Source organism: Phalacrocorax carbo, chromosome 2 (genome assembly GCF_963921805.1).
Source record: "Phalacrocorax carbo chromosome 2, bPhaCar2.1, whole genome shotgun sequence".
Lineage (NCBI taxonomy): Eukaryota > Metazoa > Chordata > Aves > Suliformes > Phalacrocoracidae > Phalacrocorax > Phalacrocorax carbo.
Window position 1 is genome coordinate 137,407,256 of NC_087514.1, and position 16,667 is coordinate 137,423,922.

General features: G+C 40.5%; 1 protein-coding gene across 7 annotated transcripts in view; it reads left to right on the top strand.

Moving 5' to 3' along the window:
- The first annotated feature begins 4,149 nt into the window (after nt 1-4,149).
- Nucleotides 4,150-16,667, top strand: part of VWDE (von Willebrand factor D and EGF domains) — a 41,548-nt gene continuing 29,030 nt past the window's right edge. For 4 of the 7 annotated variants that reach the window (XM_064444519.1, XM_064444520.1, XM_064444525.1 and 1 more), the window contains exons 1-5: nt 4,151-4,345; nt 9,371-9,555; nt 12,362-12,593; nt 14,655-14,720; nt 15,435-15,694. In XM_064444519.1, the coding sequence (XP_064300589.1) occupies nt 4,258-4,345; nt 9,371-9,555; nt 12,362-12,593; nt 14,655-14,720; nt 15,435-15,694 (831 nt within the window). In that variant the 5' untranslated portion in view covers nt 4,151-4,257. Of the gene's footprint in view, nt 4,346-9,370; nt 9,556-12,361; nt 12,594-14,654; nt 14,721-15,434; nt 15,695-16,667 lie in introns of all 7 variants that reach the window. The other 3 variants (XM_064444523.1, XM_064444524.1, XM_064444521.1) reach the window with 2 other exon arrangements.

Genomic DNA, 16,667 nt, shown 5'->3' on the forward strand with positions numbered 1-16,667 from the left:
TAAAAAATACGCTCTACAAATTTTAAAAGCATTTTGAAAAACAAATGCCAGTCAAAAGCCATGCAGTTTTCAGAAAAAGCTGCCAGCAGAATAAACACGAGCAAATTTAACCTCTTGTAATGCTGTAATGTTAGCCACAGAATGACCAAAATAAATAAATGGTTATGACCATTACTGATTCTTTGCTTCTATTTATTAGGTGTCAAAGACAGGGATGGGGGATAGCTCATTCTGAACTGGAACTGGCAATGTGTCTTAGTGTGACTTCCTATGTCTTAGTGATGTTTTGGGACATTAGTTTCAGAGCTGTTAAACCGTGTTTTTCAATCAAATGAACCTCAACTAAGTTAAAAGCCACACAACCCACAATTTGAAGAGAAGATTGGAATTTGACTTTAAGGACAGAATTTATTAGATTAGACAGTGTTAACAATTTATTGTTTTAGAAAGGAAAAGTTCACTTACCCTTCACATACATGAACTGGCACAATTAAAAGGAAATTATTTTTACAAACAGAAAGAACTAAAAACATGAAAGGGCAAGTGCAAGAGAACTCATCCCTCTCAGACGCTTTTGGATCTGCCCAGAGCTGTGTGCTTTCTCTCAGCCATCTGCTCCTTACAGGAGGGTGTTATCTGCTGAAAGTAACTCTTTCCAAACACTTGGCACTTGGCATTACTACAATGACCCTTTGAAGCTTTGCAGGGAAATTGTCCCAGCTTCCAAGTTCTGCTCACAGCTTTATTTGGAGTTATCATCAGTATTCTATCTCAGCACAGATAACAAATACAGCAATGTAGGTTTAAAGGGCTTATTCAGATTTACATTGCCTACAGTACAGACAGACTTAATGGTACAGCACAGAGGATTCATCTCAGACAGACTTCCATTCGCACTCTTAGCTACACAGTTTGAAAGAAAAGGCTTGTAATAAATCAGATATAGTAGGCAACTTTAGCTTAAACTTGATCAGATTCTTCTCTAATTGTTTATCTTTATTTACAAAATACCACTAAGAAGCCCTAAGTGTCAGACCTGGGGATTCATTGTTCAGGACAGCATCCACCCACCCCGCTGCTGCCCTCAGCTCTCAGTCTCTGCTTCCCCTCTCGTGTGCACCAGCATTCGCACTAATTACTTGTTATTCCAAGTAGCCTACCACAGGCACTGCCTTTGTTCCAGGTGATCCCCTATTTACCTTTGAGTTTAGGGCTTGGATACAACTATAAAAAACATTGGTGGCTTTGTCTGGAGCCAAGTACTTTTAAAACTCAAAGGTGATTTCTCATTTCCAGCTCGCACCTGAACAGCTATGCACACATATTTGTGGATGCACACATTTTGGCAAACACTGCTGATTGTTCTTCCTGACTTAGTTATCTGTAATACTTAAGGCTGTTACTACTCCTTTATCTTTTATCAGCCTCCTATCCACTCACCTGCTGCCCACTCTGGACTACTCCCCCAAATGCCATTTGAGATAGCATCATCTTGTTAAATATTGTATAAGATGCATATTTCATACATATTAATGATCTAAGTTGCACTGTTATAGAGGTCACGCTAGCATGCTGGCAATAGAAGTGACAGATGAAGTAAGAAGTTGCTATGTTGGCTGCATTTATGAGAGTTCCCTTTTTTCTCTTTCACATTTTTTCTAGGATTCCTGTTACGCATACACACATGCCAGAGCGGCACAGTCACAAACTTATGCAGGTAAACCGTTAAACAAGCATAGTCTAGTTGCAGCACCAGGGACTTAGCATCAGCAGAGCCGCTGCATTTTTTATCTGAATTTTTAAACCTCTGCAATGACTCTATTTTCAGCATTGCCCAAGTCCCTGCTCCTTGTCATCCAACACGCCTGTTTTCTCCAATTTATCACTATGCTCTTCCCTCCCTAGTAAGTCAGTCCTGAGTCAGCAAAAGCACGTCTAGTCAGGCTTCGTTCAAAAAACAAAAAAATTTAGCTCATTCATAGACAAAACTTAAGAATCCACCTTAAATATATATTTTGAAAAGCTTTACTGAACAGACCAAAATGACTAAACGGGAAGTTAGCCTTGGAATAATTTTCAAAACCAACCTTACATCTCTCTTCATCATTATTCATAAAATCCACTCTGAGAAATGCTGGTCCGTGCTGCAAAGTCTAAATGCTCCCTAGCATTGATACCATCGCTCCCTGTGTCGTGTTTTTAGTCAAACTTTGAAGTGTTTACAACAGTAATGACTTGGACTACACAATCATTAATAGTATCTTAAATTCTTCCTCCATTCGACAGTCTTGGTTTTTCCTCCCAAACATCTTGCTGCTTAATAATATGTACATACAAAATTGTAGTTTGACTTCATATTCCGTTGTAAGCGAAAGAGGTGCTTTCGGCAGTGCAAACCGATTTTACATAGCCTATGACTTAATTAAAACTATGTAAATTACTCTGTAAAACTTTCTGAAATTGCAACCTGTTGGGAAGACCTACACTCCTATTATGAGCATGAGGCTTCCCTAGAATTACCTTCCTTTTTCATAAATTCACTGCCACCGACATACCTCTGTCAGCGTGAGTGCCGGGTACTGCTTTTGGCAAGTTGTCAGCTCTTTTAATCACAATATGCTCTTCCTCTGCTCTCGCTGGAAGAGGCTACAAGGCTGATAGTAGCAGAGGGAGCCGGTAGAGGAAAACCAGTGCAGAAAAGATGAAAGGTATCTTTACCCCAGCAGCTGTTATTGCCACCTCTTCTGGTCTCCTGCACAATCCCTGATGAAAGGTGTTAATCCTCCTGTAAATACCACTCCATCATGATTAGCAGGGGTCAAAGAAGTAGCTCAATGTTTAAATTTTGTGAAAGCTTCTCATGTGTCTCTTTCTAGGTCCTTATTTTTGTAACTTGTGTTGGAAAATACCTCCTTCTTTTTGTCTTCTTTATAAACACACACTTTGGGAAAATAAAACGAAAACCCAAACCAATTTCAGATGTATGCAGTTTACCAGGATAAACGTTTATCACGTCTGGTAACAAATAACCCAGACAGTTGACTATTAATTAAGAAAACTCACAATTAAAAGTTCCCTGAATGCTTAGGAGAAAAGTGCCTGCTCAGAGAACTGACAGAAATCCAAGACTGAGTTCAATGCACAGGCTGTGCCAGTGATTCCTTTGAAAAAGTTGCTGCTGACATGGAGCTGAACAGCTTCTTCCAGTGAAGAGGCTCAGGGTGTGTGCCCGAAAGCTGACGGAGGCTACCCACGCAACGGTGCTGTGCCGCTGTCCCGACCCCAAGCCCCGGGACCTCCTTCTGCAGGGAAATCTGCTCTGCAAGGAGCCACGCAGGTCAGTACCTCCTGGAAGGAGTCTTCACCACACATTCTACCCTTGCAGACATTCAGTGGATGGCAGTAAGCTGTGTTTCAGTGCCAGCAACATTTGTTTGTTTGATTTAGGCCTGCATATACTAATGGGAACACGAATCATTTCTGTGGCTTGCTGCATGCGTGTGCAAAGTAGTCGAGTGCCTGCACCACCTCAGGCCTACAAAGACAAATACCAGCATTACCAAATCTCAAATGCTGAGTTTGCCCTCCTCTTTGTCCTCCACTAGACATTCTCAAACGGGATCATCTCCCAGCAAGCCTTTAAACTTGTAGATTTGCTGAACTCATTCTGCATTAATGGTACCAAACACAGCAGCTTGCAATTATTACTAAAGCTGAAGTGTAAAACACTCTTGGTGATCTAAATAAATGACCAAAGGATTCACAGCAAACAAATTGAAACCGGCTCTTTTTTTGGCATTTTACTGCACGTTAGAAATAAATACAGTTAGGGGTCGGAGACAGTAGGACATTGCTCGTTCTTTCATGGCTCCGACCAGTTTTGGGGCTGTCAGGGGTTCACAAAAGCGCCTTCATAAACACCCCGACAGGAATCACTGAACGCTGAAAACCTCCCCCCGTGGAAGACGCGGGCTGGGGATGCCCAAGCCCCCCTCGCCGCTCTCGGGCCGGGTCACAGGCCCCAGCCGCCGCCCAAGCGCCGGGAGCGGCCACCCCCGTCGCGACCCCCGTCGGGGCCACGCTGGGCCAGGCCGGGGGCGGTGGGGAGGCGGGCGGAGGGCTGGGCCCCGTCGAGGACCCCTCGAGGGAGGGGCCGCACTGAGGCGCGGGGTGGGCGCCGGCAGCCGCCAGAAGAGCGCGGCGTGTCCGCCGGCCCTAGGAGCGGAGCAGCGCTGAGGGGAGCGGCGCTGAGGGGCCATGCCGGGGGCCGCCCCCGCCGCCCGCCGCCTCTGGCTCTGCGCGGCCCTGCTGGGCTGCCTGGCGGCGGCGAGGCCCCGCCGGCGAGGTAAGCGGCGCCGGGACGGGCATCGGGACGGGATGGGGCGGGCGGCTGCCGGCGGGGGGTCGCGGCCCGCAGGTGGGGAACGGGAGGGCTCGGCGGCTGCGGGCGGCGGCGGGGAGCGCTCGCCCTCGGCCCCGCCGGGTTCGGCACCAGCCCCCGGCGGGGAGCGGGCGTTCCCCTTCTCCGGTCCCAGGGAGCGGCTCGGGTCGGGCCCGTCCCCTCTGCCCGCACGGCGCTGGTTTCCCAGCCCGGTGGTCACATGTAACTAGTCTCACTGGAAGAGGCTTAACTTTGCGAAGTTAAAAGTTCTTAGCGTTACTGTTGGCCGGCAGAAGTTGTCTCTGTCACGGCGCAGCCGCGGGGAGAACCTGCCAAGGGACAGCGGGAGCCGCGGAGCGTTAGTTCTGCCGCTCGCTCTTCCCTGCTCTCGGAGCGCCTGCGGGGGTGGGCGCGCCCTTACCTGGCACCTCCGCGAAACGCCTTGCAAAGCCTGTGCAAAAGCCGTATCTGACAGATATGGTTTTCTGAATCCCAATTTCTAAGAGAAGATCCACGTAGAATAGATACAATAGCGTATTCTATTAAGAGCTACCAGAAAATACTCTGTAAGCATCAATTTTGCATCTTTTTTAAAAGGTTATTAACTACCTTTTCAAGGCACTCTTTAGGGTATTGACATGAGTGGTTGAAAAGTGTTTTAACTCCCATCCGGATAAGGTTTTTTATAAAGATGTATCAATGTGTGCATGTTGATTCTATTATCCTGTTGTTCCCCGTACAGGAGAGTATTCATATTCCAGTCCCATTGCATTGCGATACTGTCACTGCCACAATGTTTGTGATCATGTTCTTTTATATGTCTCATCCAAGCAAATGGTATCTTTTAGGTAGTTACAGTCATTTTTATATTTTGCTTTAAAAGCGTTACCCTAAGTAACCATTTCAAGATAACTTCTTCCAAAAAGTGAACTTCTTTCTATTTTAGTACTTTGGAAGAGTTTAAATCCACAGATATATCTGAACACTTTTGTTAAATGCAGTCCTAGTTCTAATTTTTGCCTTGGGATGTTGATACGCTGCATTCTTTGCAGTCAGTAGATGCAAGAAAAAGCACGTTGAAGATTAGAGTAGGCACTTACTATTTGTTTATCTGTAGTAATTTGCCAGATGCTGGCCTTTGGACAGCAGGAGATATAAACTGATAACCTAATGTACCTGAGGAACTGAGTTGCCAGCCCTGCCACTCTGCCCTTGCCTGCCTGTACTCCTGTGAGTGGCTCCTTTTCCCGTCTCTACTCTGGTTTGCACCCGGCAGTCCTCAGTCCCTGACTGCTCCATAATGCTGGAAACATTATGGACCGGTGGAAAATCATCGTCCCCTCTCTGCAAATGGATTGGAACGGAGATGTGAAGAGGGAACTGAGAAGTCCTTGCTTTGTGGAATTCCTTTTTCCACCCCAGTGCCTCAGAGGCAGTCATCAGGAGCCACCCAAGTACCTCTTTGTGGAAACTGAGCTCCTGTGTTGATTTTGAGAACCTCTTTTGACTTTTGGTGAGCGTGTGGTGTCCAGAGTACCTATTACCTGACCCTGTTCGTGGCAGTCGTGGTACAAACCCCAGTGTGTTGGCAGAGATTTCATCTGCATCTCCCAAAAGGCTCATCCTCTGGCACAATGCTATCTTTGTGTTAAAGATGTTGCAAAAGTTGAATTCTTTTCCGGCTCAGGGTCACATTTCTCAGTGTCTGGCAAAACCAAGTAGGTCTGGGTTGGATCCGGGCAAAGCTCGCTGTATTAATCCTGATAACCGTCAGGAAAATGCAAATATGGAATCAAAATCTTCTGGCATGCAGAGACCTCAGTTAGAGAGTAGTAGAGAGCCATTTACAGTATTTAGGGTATTTGTGGAAAGAAGCACAGAATATGATAAGTAAACTAAAATTCCAGGGAAACAACTGAATATTTTCCCAAGATGGATTGCTTTTTCAGCAGACAGTATGTAGTAACTGGACCTCCAAACAAAATGGGAGAGTCTCATTTCCTAGAAACAGGTCTCTCCTCATAGCCTCTCGCATGTGTCTCTGCTAGGTTAAGTTAAACCAATGGTGCAAAATACACAAAGGAGGCTGAATTTCTTGGTCTTAATTCTCACACGTTCATTTGTGTTTTTTATAATTAGAATTTCATTATTCTAAAGCAAATATTTAAAGTTACTAAATAACTAATACATTTAAAGGCCTGAAAAGAAATAACTGAAAAGAATATTCCCATATAAATAGAAGGACTTCTGTCAAGAATAATCATGCTGAAATGATAAATTCTGTTAAAACGAACATGAATTTTCCATTTTATGTCAGAAGATGTCAGAATATGTTGTGATTGTGGATGAAGTCAAGTCAACAGTAGCACATATACCTTCCCATACTTTAATGTTCCTCCCATAGCAGGCAGAGCCGGTAGGTAAGCTTGCCCTGTAGGTAAGCTTCCTTAGCACTTTCAAGTTATCAGACCCTATTTCTAGTTCCTTATTATTTTGTCAGACTTGACACATGGGGCTGAAAATTGCTGGGTGTTAGATACAGGCAAAGCTTTTCTGGAGCATGATAACAAAATCGGTATTCATCATTTTGCGAATGAATTGTGAAAGAATGTTTATATAAAAATTATTATTTTTATACAACCTGAATAAGGAATTAATGATTTTGGTGGAAAATTTAGCCAATTCCCCTCTTAAATGCCTGTGATTTGAGCAGATCTGGTCTGCAGGGGTAACATTTTTCACAAAGAACACAACATTCATTTCTTGTGTATGTGTCCATAAATATATTAGTTTTATTTGTTTCTGCTGTTGCGGGAGTTAGCAGAGCAGTTACACTCAGATGAGTAATAAAATATTTAAATTTGTAGTATTGATAATGACAGTTATTTTCAGTTCATTTGCAGAATGGGTAAGGAAAAGAAAGGAAGGGAAAAAAAAAATCAACCAGTGTAATGCAGGATGAGATTTCCAAGCAATAACTATGGAAATATTAGTGTACTCTAAAAAGGAAGAAAGAACACACGAAGAGCTGGGTGACATATTAAAGTGATGTGCATAATAATAAGAAATGTATAATTTGATCTTTAGTAGGATTTATAACCCCATTAGAAGTGAGTACAGTCAGCTGTTTTGAAGATCTATCAAATGATGATCTAATTAAACTGGGGAGGAAAAGAAAATAAAGACTTGTCTCACGCCTAGCTTGATTTATTAATGTAAAAGGTAACATATTAATTGTTTCAGGAGTGATTCAGTTACAGGAAAGAAGACTAATGAGGGTGCTGCATGAAAGGGAGAATTCTGGTAAAAAAAGTAGAGGACAGGAATAAACTTTCTCAATGGTTCATAAACTGCTGTGGTGTAGCTTGCTTGGAAAACATTTCAATAACATACATGACTGACCTGTGATTCTTCAAGGGCTTTTCTTCAAATTCCAATGAAGCATAAATTGTCAGTAAGGTCAACTTGTTTGGGCACGAATGGCCTACAGGCTACTACAAGCCACTCAGAAGCACAGCGGTGGCACAGTCAATCACATTGACTTCCATCTGCCCTTAGAGGATGGAAGATAAAGCTATTGTTACCTGCCTGGGTAGCCTAAAGCCATATCAGATTAAATCTTCAGTCTTTGAAAGACTATAGGATTCTCATACTGTGCTTAAAAGAGATGAAATCTGTTCTTTAACTGGGGCATCTTCTTCATTGAAAGGCGGGGAATCACCTGATTTTGAAACGGCTTTATAATTGTGGTTATCTACGCAATGACATGAAATATGTGGAATATGGTGCATTACTGCATGATTTGAACGAAAATATGTTAGTTATCAGTGACACAATTACATGGGACACAAAAACATGGGACAAATAGAGAAAAACCTGGGAGCAAAAACTGAAGGTCAGAGTATCAATATTCAAAACGTAAGATTATAAAGCTTTGCTTATAGCTGCTTTTTTTTTAAATTCAGTACTAGCATTGTAAAGGCAAGAATTAAGATTAAATGTATCATTCAGTATAACCTGAAATTCCATTCACAGTCAGTATCAGTTGGTATCCATTTTTAAAAGCAAGGTAAATAGGTATATTTGAAATGTTATTTATTTATAAACATTCTTTTCCTTTATTTTCCCCTACTTTCACTTCCCAAAGACATTCCTGAGCAAGAATGGCCAGGCAGTACATTGCATGCAACCAGGAGTCAACTTAGCTGCCACATCACACAGAAATTCTAGCATTCTGCTTTGTTTCTGAACGAGTCTGTATTTTTTTTAAAAAAGAGAGTCATGAAGACTTTTACCTATCAGCAATTTTGAGATTTTTTTTCTTTTTTCTGAGGCCACAAGGTGACTTAGATGTCCCAAAATAAGTTTGTTAGTTGTAATTTAGCATGTCAGTCATGCAAATTGACTTAAAATCTGTAACTATCTACCCATTTTCATACACACTTTTGCTGTGATCTGCATGTATACATGCAAACTGTATGCAACTGCCTCTCATCCATTGGAGGGAATTCTTCATTTCATGCATAAGAGCGCTGTAAAGTGGTAGCCTATTTACAGAAGACCTCTGGATAATCCTTACTCCTGTTGAGGTAAGATTTTGATCCTCTCATATATCTGACACCCCATTTTTATTCAGGTTGCCAGGTTTCATAAGCATAAATGGAACTAGAAAGTCAAAATCCAGAGAGAAAGTATAAACATATTCCATTCCACTGTTTTTACATCTAGGGTAAATGCCTAATGTTATCAATTTGCGTTTATTGGCCACTTAAAGAAGGGGAGGTTACCACATGATGAATTCTGTTAAATTTTAGAGTGCTAACATACCTATTTGTTGTCGTTAACAAGACTTCACAATGTTTTTCAGTAAAAGTAGCTTCACCTCCTATTGCAATTTATCCATATTTTCCCATTAAAAATATTTCACATCTGTTCTAACATACTTGTTAAGCATTCCATCTTGATACTTGAAATACTCTTGCTCCACAGTTCTTGAATGTTCTCCTGGTGGACATCAGATCCTGCAGAGCCCTTACCGAAGTGTTGATTTTGATTCATCCCACCTCCAGCAATCAGCTATTCAGGATTTAATATGTGACAATTCCCTAACACCAGGATGGTATCGCTTTATGATTTTTGATAAGCCTGCTGAGATGCCGACCAAGTGCGTGGAGGTATTGTTACAACTCATTTGATTATGAGAAATACATATATTTTCTTCAGAATTTTTCAGTAAGATAGCTATAAAAAAAAGAGTACAGTTATGGAGATTGATGAGGAGGAATACAGACTACCTATTCTCTCTAAATACTGGAGCATACTAAAATGTGGTAACTGGACTTAAGTGTTAAGACTTAAGTCTTAAGCGTTGAAAACTTTACACGGAATGAGCAATAGCAGAGCATGATAAATTGCATCCCTTCTAGAGCACTCAAAAACTGTCATTTGTAGTCACTGCTAAAGAAGGGATCTCATGTCGTAAAGCTGCAACTATGCGATGGTCAGTCTGTTAGGAAGGCCATGTGAAAGCAGTATAAAAACTTGCAGCCCATGAATCCAGTAATGCTGGAGCTTTTAAAGTGTTTGTGTTAGAGACAAGAGATTACTCCTAAAATGACTTGAACTAACGGAGCTAACTGAAGATTAGTTGCCTTGTCATCTGCAAGTCCCCTAAGATCCAAGAATTACTTGGAATATTTAATACTTTAGACTTGCAATGCTTTATTTTAGAGCATACCAACATATCTGTAATTGTCATATTCTAAGGAGATACAGCTTTGTAGTTTTCTATTTTAAAACGTTTCCTTGTTTAAAAAGAATTAAAATGTCATTACAGTATTTTACCCATGATTTTTCTAATGAATTAAAATTGCCTGGTCAGTGTCTTTACAAAACAAAAATGAAAGGGAAAGCCCAACAATGAGACACTTCTAAAGGAATACAAAAGAGTTAAAACGTACTAATAAAATTAAATTGAGTTTCTAACACACCCTCTTATTTATTTATTAAATCTTTACACCAGTATAAATTCTCTGAAGTACCTTTAATGTGCAGCTGACTCAAGGACTTAGAGGGCTGTGTTGCAGAGGCTACTGTTATCCAGGCTTTCATAGTAAAAAACCCTAGCAAAAAGTATAATTCCTGAAGGGCTTTCTTTCAGTTAGATTCAATACAAACAAACTAATTAACTAGTTATGTTTTATCAAAATAGATACTTTTCTGGAAAGAGCTAGCATGATAAACCAGGGGAAAAATCAACGTGTTTTTCAGAACAGAGGTTAGACTAGCAAGGTACCTGCTCAGATCATCTAGGAAAGTTTTGGAAATCTGACCAAAGTTCAAACTCAGTAAATACTTGGTAAAAATAGGCTACCACCCTAATACAGAGGAGTCCAGGTACACTTAGAAAGAAATTGATTCAAAACTTATTCAGCAAATTAAATTTATGCATTGACATCTGCTTCTTTGCATCTGTTGACAAAAACAAGGCTTTTTTATTTTAAATCTCAAAGTCAAAACATTAAAACCATGCTAAAATGGATGTCCTGTTTGGGAAGTGTCCTCCTTTTTTTCCCTTTAGGAGAACTTTTATTATAGCTTTTATTATAGCTGTCAAAGATTCAGACTGTGTTAAACAATCCATCCCATTTCTGTCTTCTTCTCATTAATTCTGTCTGTGATGGATTGATGGTGGGCTCAGATATTCGAGTTTAAGAAAGAAGACGACAGAAGAGTACTTTTGAGATGAGTAATCGCTCAATGAGTCTGCAGGTCTAAAGACAAGATGATCTGAGACCTTTCTTCACTATCAAGTCAAAGAAAGGGATACTTGAGGTTCTCAAAATCTCACAATTTCAGATTTATAGTTTTCATGTAAATATTTTCCAAATGCTGGCTTTAGCACACGCTGTGTCCTTGTAGGTGTTTCTCTTCAGTTTGCTTTCTGCAGCGCATGAAAGACAGGAGGTGATCTTTAACTCATTCTGGTAACCCATGAACCAGAAACCTTTGTCTCCTTTTCTCAGGATTCATTTTTCTGTATTCTGCTGGAAAACTGTGGTGTCTGCTATCAGTCTTGTGCTTCAGTTACCATGACTGGTACTGCTGTTAAGTTGTGACCTGCACGGCAGCTTCCTTGATCTGAAGACTCACATAGCCACAGTGGTGAGGGGTGAAGGAGACTATTCCACAGCACACTTCTCACTCTGTGAGGAAAAGCATTGAACAAGGCTTTTGTGTGGGAGAGAGGGAACAACAGCTGTCTTTAATCACCTGTTGAATCAGCATCTGAACCACAGACCTTGTGAAGCCCACTGCTTTGTAAACACCAAAGGATTTTGGGTTTCGAGAAAGTCACTGTGGTTGTTACAGGGATGCTACAAGCATATCTCTTTCTAAAGGTGGGGAATTGAAAGACAGTCAGGGCTTATCAGGTGTCTGGTATTTTTGGCTAGGGCTGCAGCTTAGTAACCTTGCATCAGCTGGCCGCATCTCTTAGAAGAAGTCCAGGAGGTTAGCTGAACCTTCGGTCCATGGCAAAGGGCAGATGAAACATGTCAGCCTTAGCACCTTTAGTTGATATTCGATATTGAGTGTACGTATGTTCTACCCTGTATTTGCTGTGCTCTGATAGCATGCACAGTCAGTTACTCTAGGTTAATGGGTGTAGAGTAACTCATTAAACCACAGCACAACTGTTGGCTGTTTTGGGCAAAACAGTCAGGTGTGGCTCCCAATTAAGTTCTTCAGGCACTAAATTACAGCCTGTCTTTAGAAACACAAAGAAGGACTTAAGTTCCTTTTGTGTGTGTTTGTACTCAACCTTGAGGAGGAAAGTAAGCAAGCCCTCAATTATACTGTCTAAACTTTGTAAAAGCTCATGCAGGAAATTACTTGAATGCATGGGTAGCTCTTATTAAAGCACAGCAACAGTTTGATATAGCATTAACCATTTTCTGATGTTTTTCTCTGGTGCTGAAGATGAATCGCTGTGGTACTCAAGCCCCTGTCTGGTTGTCTCTGAGGGAGTCAGAATCCATGCCTCGACCCGGTGAGATCAAACAGTTAACAGCTTGCGCTACATGGCAGTTTTTCTTCAGCACTTCAAAAGACTGCTGTCTTTTCCGAATCCCTGTCAGTGTGAGGAACTGTGGAGATTTCTTTGTTTACTTACTGCAGCCCACCCAAGGATGCATGGGATATTGTGCAGAAGGTGAGAAAACGCATGCTCTAACTCAACTAAGTGTGGGTGTTGTGTTTATGGGTGTGTTTCTCTGATATGTGGCTGAGCAGAAATGTCTGGAAATAGTTATACGTGCTAATATCTCTTGCAATGCTTACTTCTGATACGATAGAAAAATGATTTGATGTGGTAAGGTGGGTTCACACCACCCCTTTTTAACTTACATTTAGCACTCAAGTATTGTTCAATGCTCAGAAACTTATGAACCAAAATTTTCCATATAATGAGGTTATAAGACATCTGGAAATCAAAATTCAGAGTACCTGCAATGTCACTCATGCTCTGCAAATACCCATTCCTGAATATGCATAGAATTATGTGTCAGAGTAAATTTTGTTTAAGAACTTGACCAGACTGTATTTATATAATTATTGTTTAGCATTGTTAGGAGTATTTTTCTTACTGTAATTCTTTTATCGTCTTTCTGGAGAGTATATATGTTGCTAGAAGAAAATTCAACACAAGTGCCCTACTGATACTTCATTAGTACTATGAGAAAGGCTGAAGTGGAGTCCTTTTGCAAAGTCTTGCATTGCTTGGACCCTTGTGCTGCAAAAGTGTGTCGGTGTTCACAGCTCAAAACTTCAGTATTTCATTATTCAAGCTAGATGTTTTGTATAACTTAAGAAAGGCAGGGTTAAATCGTTACAGTTAAAAATATATGAAATAGTGACAAATTAGTGTTGTAGGGAATTCTTAGCTTGTATAACACACCATTGTGAAAATACTAGAAATATTGTCATGCATCATGTACTGTATTGCTCTAAGTCAAATTCTCTGTTACTGATTGCTTTCAAAAGCTTGATAGCAAAACTATCAGTGGGTTTTCTGGTGCTTTATTGGCCCATCATTATACCTTTAAGTCCAGTTGTTAAGGCATTCTCCAAGTGTTTATTGACGGAAAAAAAAATGCCAGAAATGGGACATTTCAGCATGCAGGTGACTGAAGCAAAGAAGAACTCCTGCACTGTAGGACTTCGCATTTACTTTGGATGATGCCTTATGGAGAGGGAAGAGGATATAAAAACCATGGGCAGCGAGCTAGCAAATTTTTACTGCCTGAAAATAAAGTAGGCAAGAAACATAACTCTGGTTTAGCTCTGGTTTAGCTCTGCTGAATACTGTACATCTGAAACATATTTTGAGTTTAAAAGCCTTCTTTTAAAATGGTATTTTCCTACGAAGTGCATTGTACTCTTGTGCTGCTTTTTGTATCTAGGTTACCATGTGTCCTGTGTTTTCTCTTTAACACTTGATAGCTGTAAACACTTGATGCAAATTTGCAAACAGTCTCTCCTCTACATGCTGAAGAATTCAAATGTTGTATCACTGAAGTGTTGGAACATCAAAATCTGCTCTTCATTCTTTTTGGTGAATGGGGTTTTCAGTGTTGCTGCTGTCCTTCTGACTTCATTTGAGCGAAGTGACTAATCTCTTTCTACTACTGTTACAAATGCACTGGTATTTTCACGTTTAATCAAAGTTCCACTTTTTCTTTTTTTTAATAACATTCAAAGTACCAAACAATAGCAGTGCATGAGCACTTTTTCTTGGGCCCCTGTAGGAAAGGTGATGATTTTTTTTTTTTTTTTTTTTTTCCAAAGCAGACCTGCACTGAATTTGGCTGTCCAGGGTTACAGTTAATGAATAAGCATTCAGATGTGGATTTGGGGAGACAAAATATATATTCAAAAGAACAGTTTAATTCCTTTTTCTCACTTCCAACACCTATAAGTATTGGCTGGGTACCTCTGCAGTAAAAGATGTAGAGTGGGGTAGCAGGTAGAATGTTCGGTACCCTTCCTCCTAGGTTTAGCCGATCTACTTGTGATGTCCAACCCAAGGCTTTGTACTGACTGCTACCGTAATTGTATATGGGTCGGATTACAGGATTGCTTCTGTTCTGCTAATTTAGACTTCAATTAGTGTATAGTGATATTTGGTGTATTTTTAACATAGGCCAGTAATTTAGGAGCGTTGGTGTACATATTCCGTATGTGTGGGAATATACAATTTAAGAACAATTTATAGTTTTTTCAGATGCAAAGTCACAAACGTGTGATACTGAGGGAACGCGAAATCAAGGCTTTTGTAGCAGTGAGTATTTTGTTTTGATTTTCAAGATTTTTTTGTGCATCTATGAACCAGTAGTGTCAACATTTAGTCATATTCTGTCTTGAATAAAAACATGTTCATGTTATCAACAGTATTGCTCGGTCTGTTGCAAAATGAGCAGTTTGGAGGTAATTTCAGATCTTGGAGTACAAAAGTACTTTCTCAGCATAATATTCAGAATAATGACCAAAATGTCAAAAAGTAATTTTAGTAATGCTGATTTACAGATTAATTTGATTCTTTGGGAATCAAATATAGGATGAATCGAGAAATCATATTGTTGTTTATTCTCTTCCTTTTTACGTAACCCTTTTTTTTCCCCCCCCATCCCCTGTCTTCATAAGTAGACAAAATATTCTTCTGTCAGGCAAATTCCTTTGCACGTTGCTCTCTCCCATCTGGTAAAATAATTAATTGTATTTTATTCCCTTGGTCCCATCCCGTTCCCCTGCTTCAGCACTATGCTGTTGGCTAGAATATAATCAAAGGCTGATAAAGAGTTTTTTTCTCCTTTCAATAATTAATAAAAGGAGCATACACATTTTCTCTGATTCTCTAAGCAATTATGTAATATTTCCACATATGAAAAAAGGTAAATATTAGTGTATTAACTGGCAAAATAAATATCAATGTCATTTCATCTAGTACTACTTTTGCACAGAATGAAAAGCACAGACCACACTTCTGTTTGACTAGGTAACCTGGCTCCTTCATCGTCTCCGTCTGTGTCACCACCACTACCAACCATTCCTGAAGTTGTAGCAGAGCTGATCAAAGGCAGCATTTACCTAAGGTGTACCTTTGGCATTCCTTTTGCAAACAGCTCAGTCGGATTCATTGTAACTTGGTCAAGACTTTCTCCTGAAGGTATCAAAGAAGAACTGAAACATGAAACAGCAGTTCATATGTTCTCACTTCTAGAACTAGATGGAATAAACGTCAGACTTGGAGACAAAGTATGTTAAAACATAATCTCTTTGTATCTTTGTAAATATGGCTCAGTAGACACGAACAGATGTTAGAGACAGAGTTCCAGCACCTTGCTGTAAAAATTCTCTTGGCAGAAGCGTACTGACTCTAGTTGTTGTTTACACCAACGGTGCCCACATGACTGTGGAAACGGCACAGGCTATATCAGTGGTTATCACTGCCTTAAGGTTTTGAGACTGCCTGTTTCATTACAGTATAGCGTGCTTCCAGGAGATAAACGTTTATTCAAGTTGCATTTCTCAACCCTGTGCTGTGATTTTGTTTGACACTGTTAATTAAGAGGATTTTTGGATACAACTGCATCTAAGTGAGAGGCTGTAAGAGCCAGAGGTGGTGAGAAGCTGCATTGTTGATTCATTAGGTAGATTTCTTCCCTTTGAATCAATAATGAGCTGCTGCTTCATGGTTTTGTCTCTATGATCAGATTTAAATGGTAATCTCTGCCCTCAAAAGCAGTGGGAGTACCTGCATTATCTTCCATGGTAGCAGAATCAAGAGGTAGGCTCTCATGGTAACTCTGAGGAGCTTAAGCATTGGAAAATCAATAAGCTTTCTGCCTGTATAAACCAAATTAAGGGTTAATTTTTCCTGGCCAAAATAAAAACCAAAAAAAGCATGTGGTTGATGTGCATGTGCGTGTGTGTTCAAGCCAAAGCCAGGCTGCTTGGATGGCTTATGGACAGCAATAGCAATTGCCAATCCTCAAAAATCCTTTGGGGACTTTGTGAATAGTTGCCTGACAGTGTTATCTCAGTGACAGTCAAAAGGAAAGGCACAGTCATAAATTAGCTGCTGCTGCTATGAATCCTTGGTTTTTCAGGGTCTGAAATATTGCATGTGTGGTCAACACATCTCAAAATGGAGACAGCAACATAAACAAAGAAAAAATGCAAAACCACAGTGTCTAGTAGCATGGAACTGGTTCAGCGGAGGGAAATC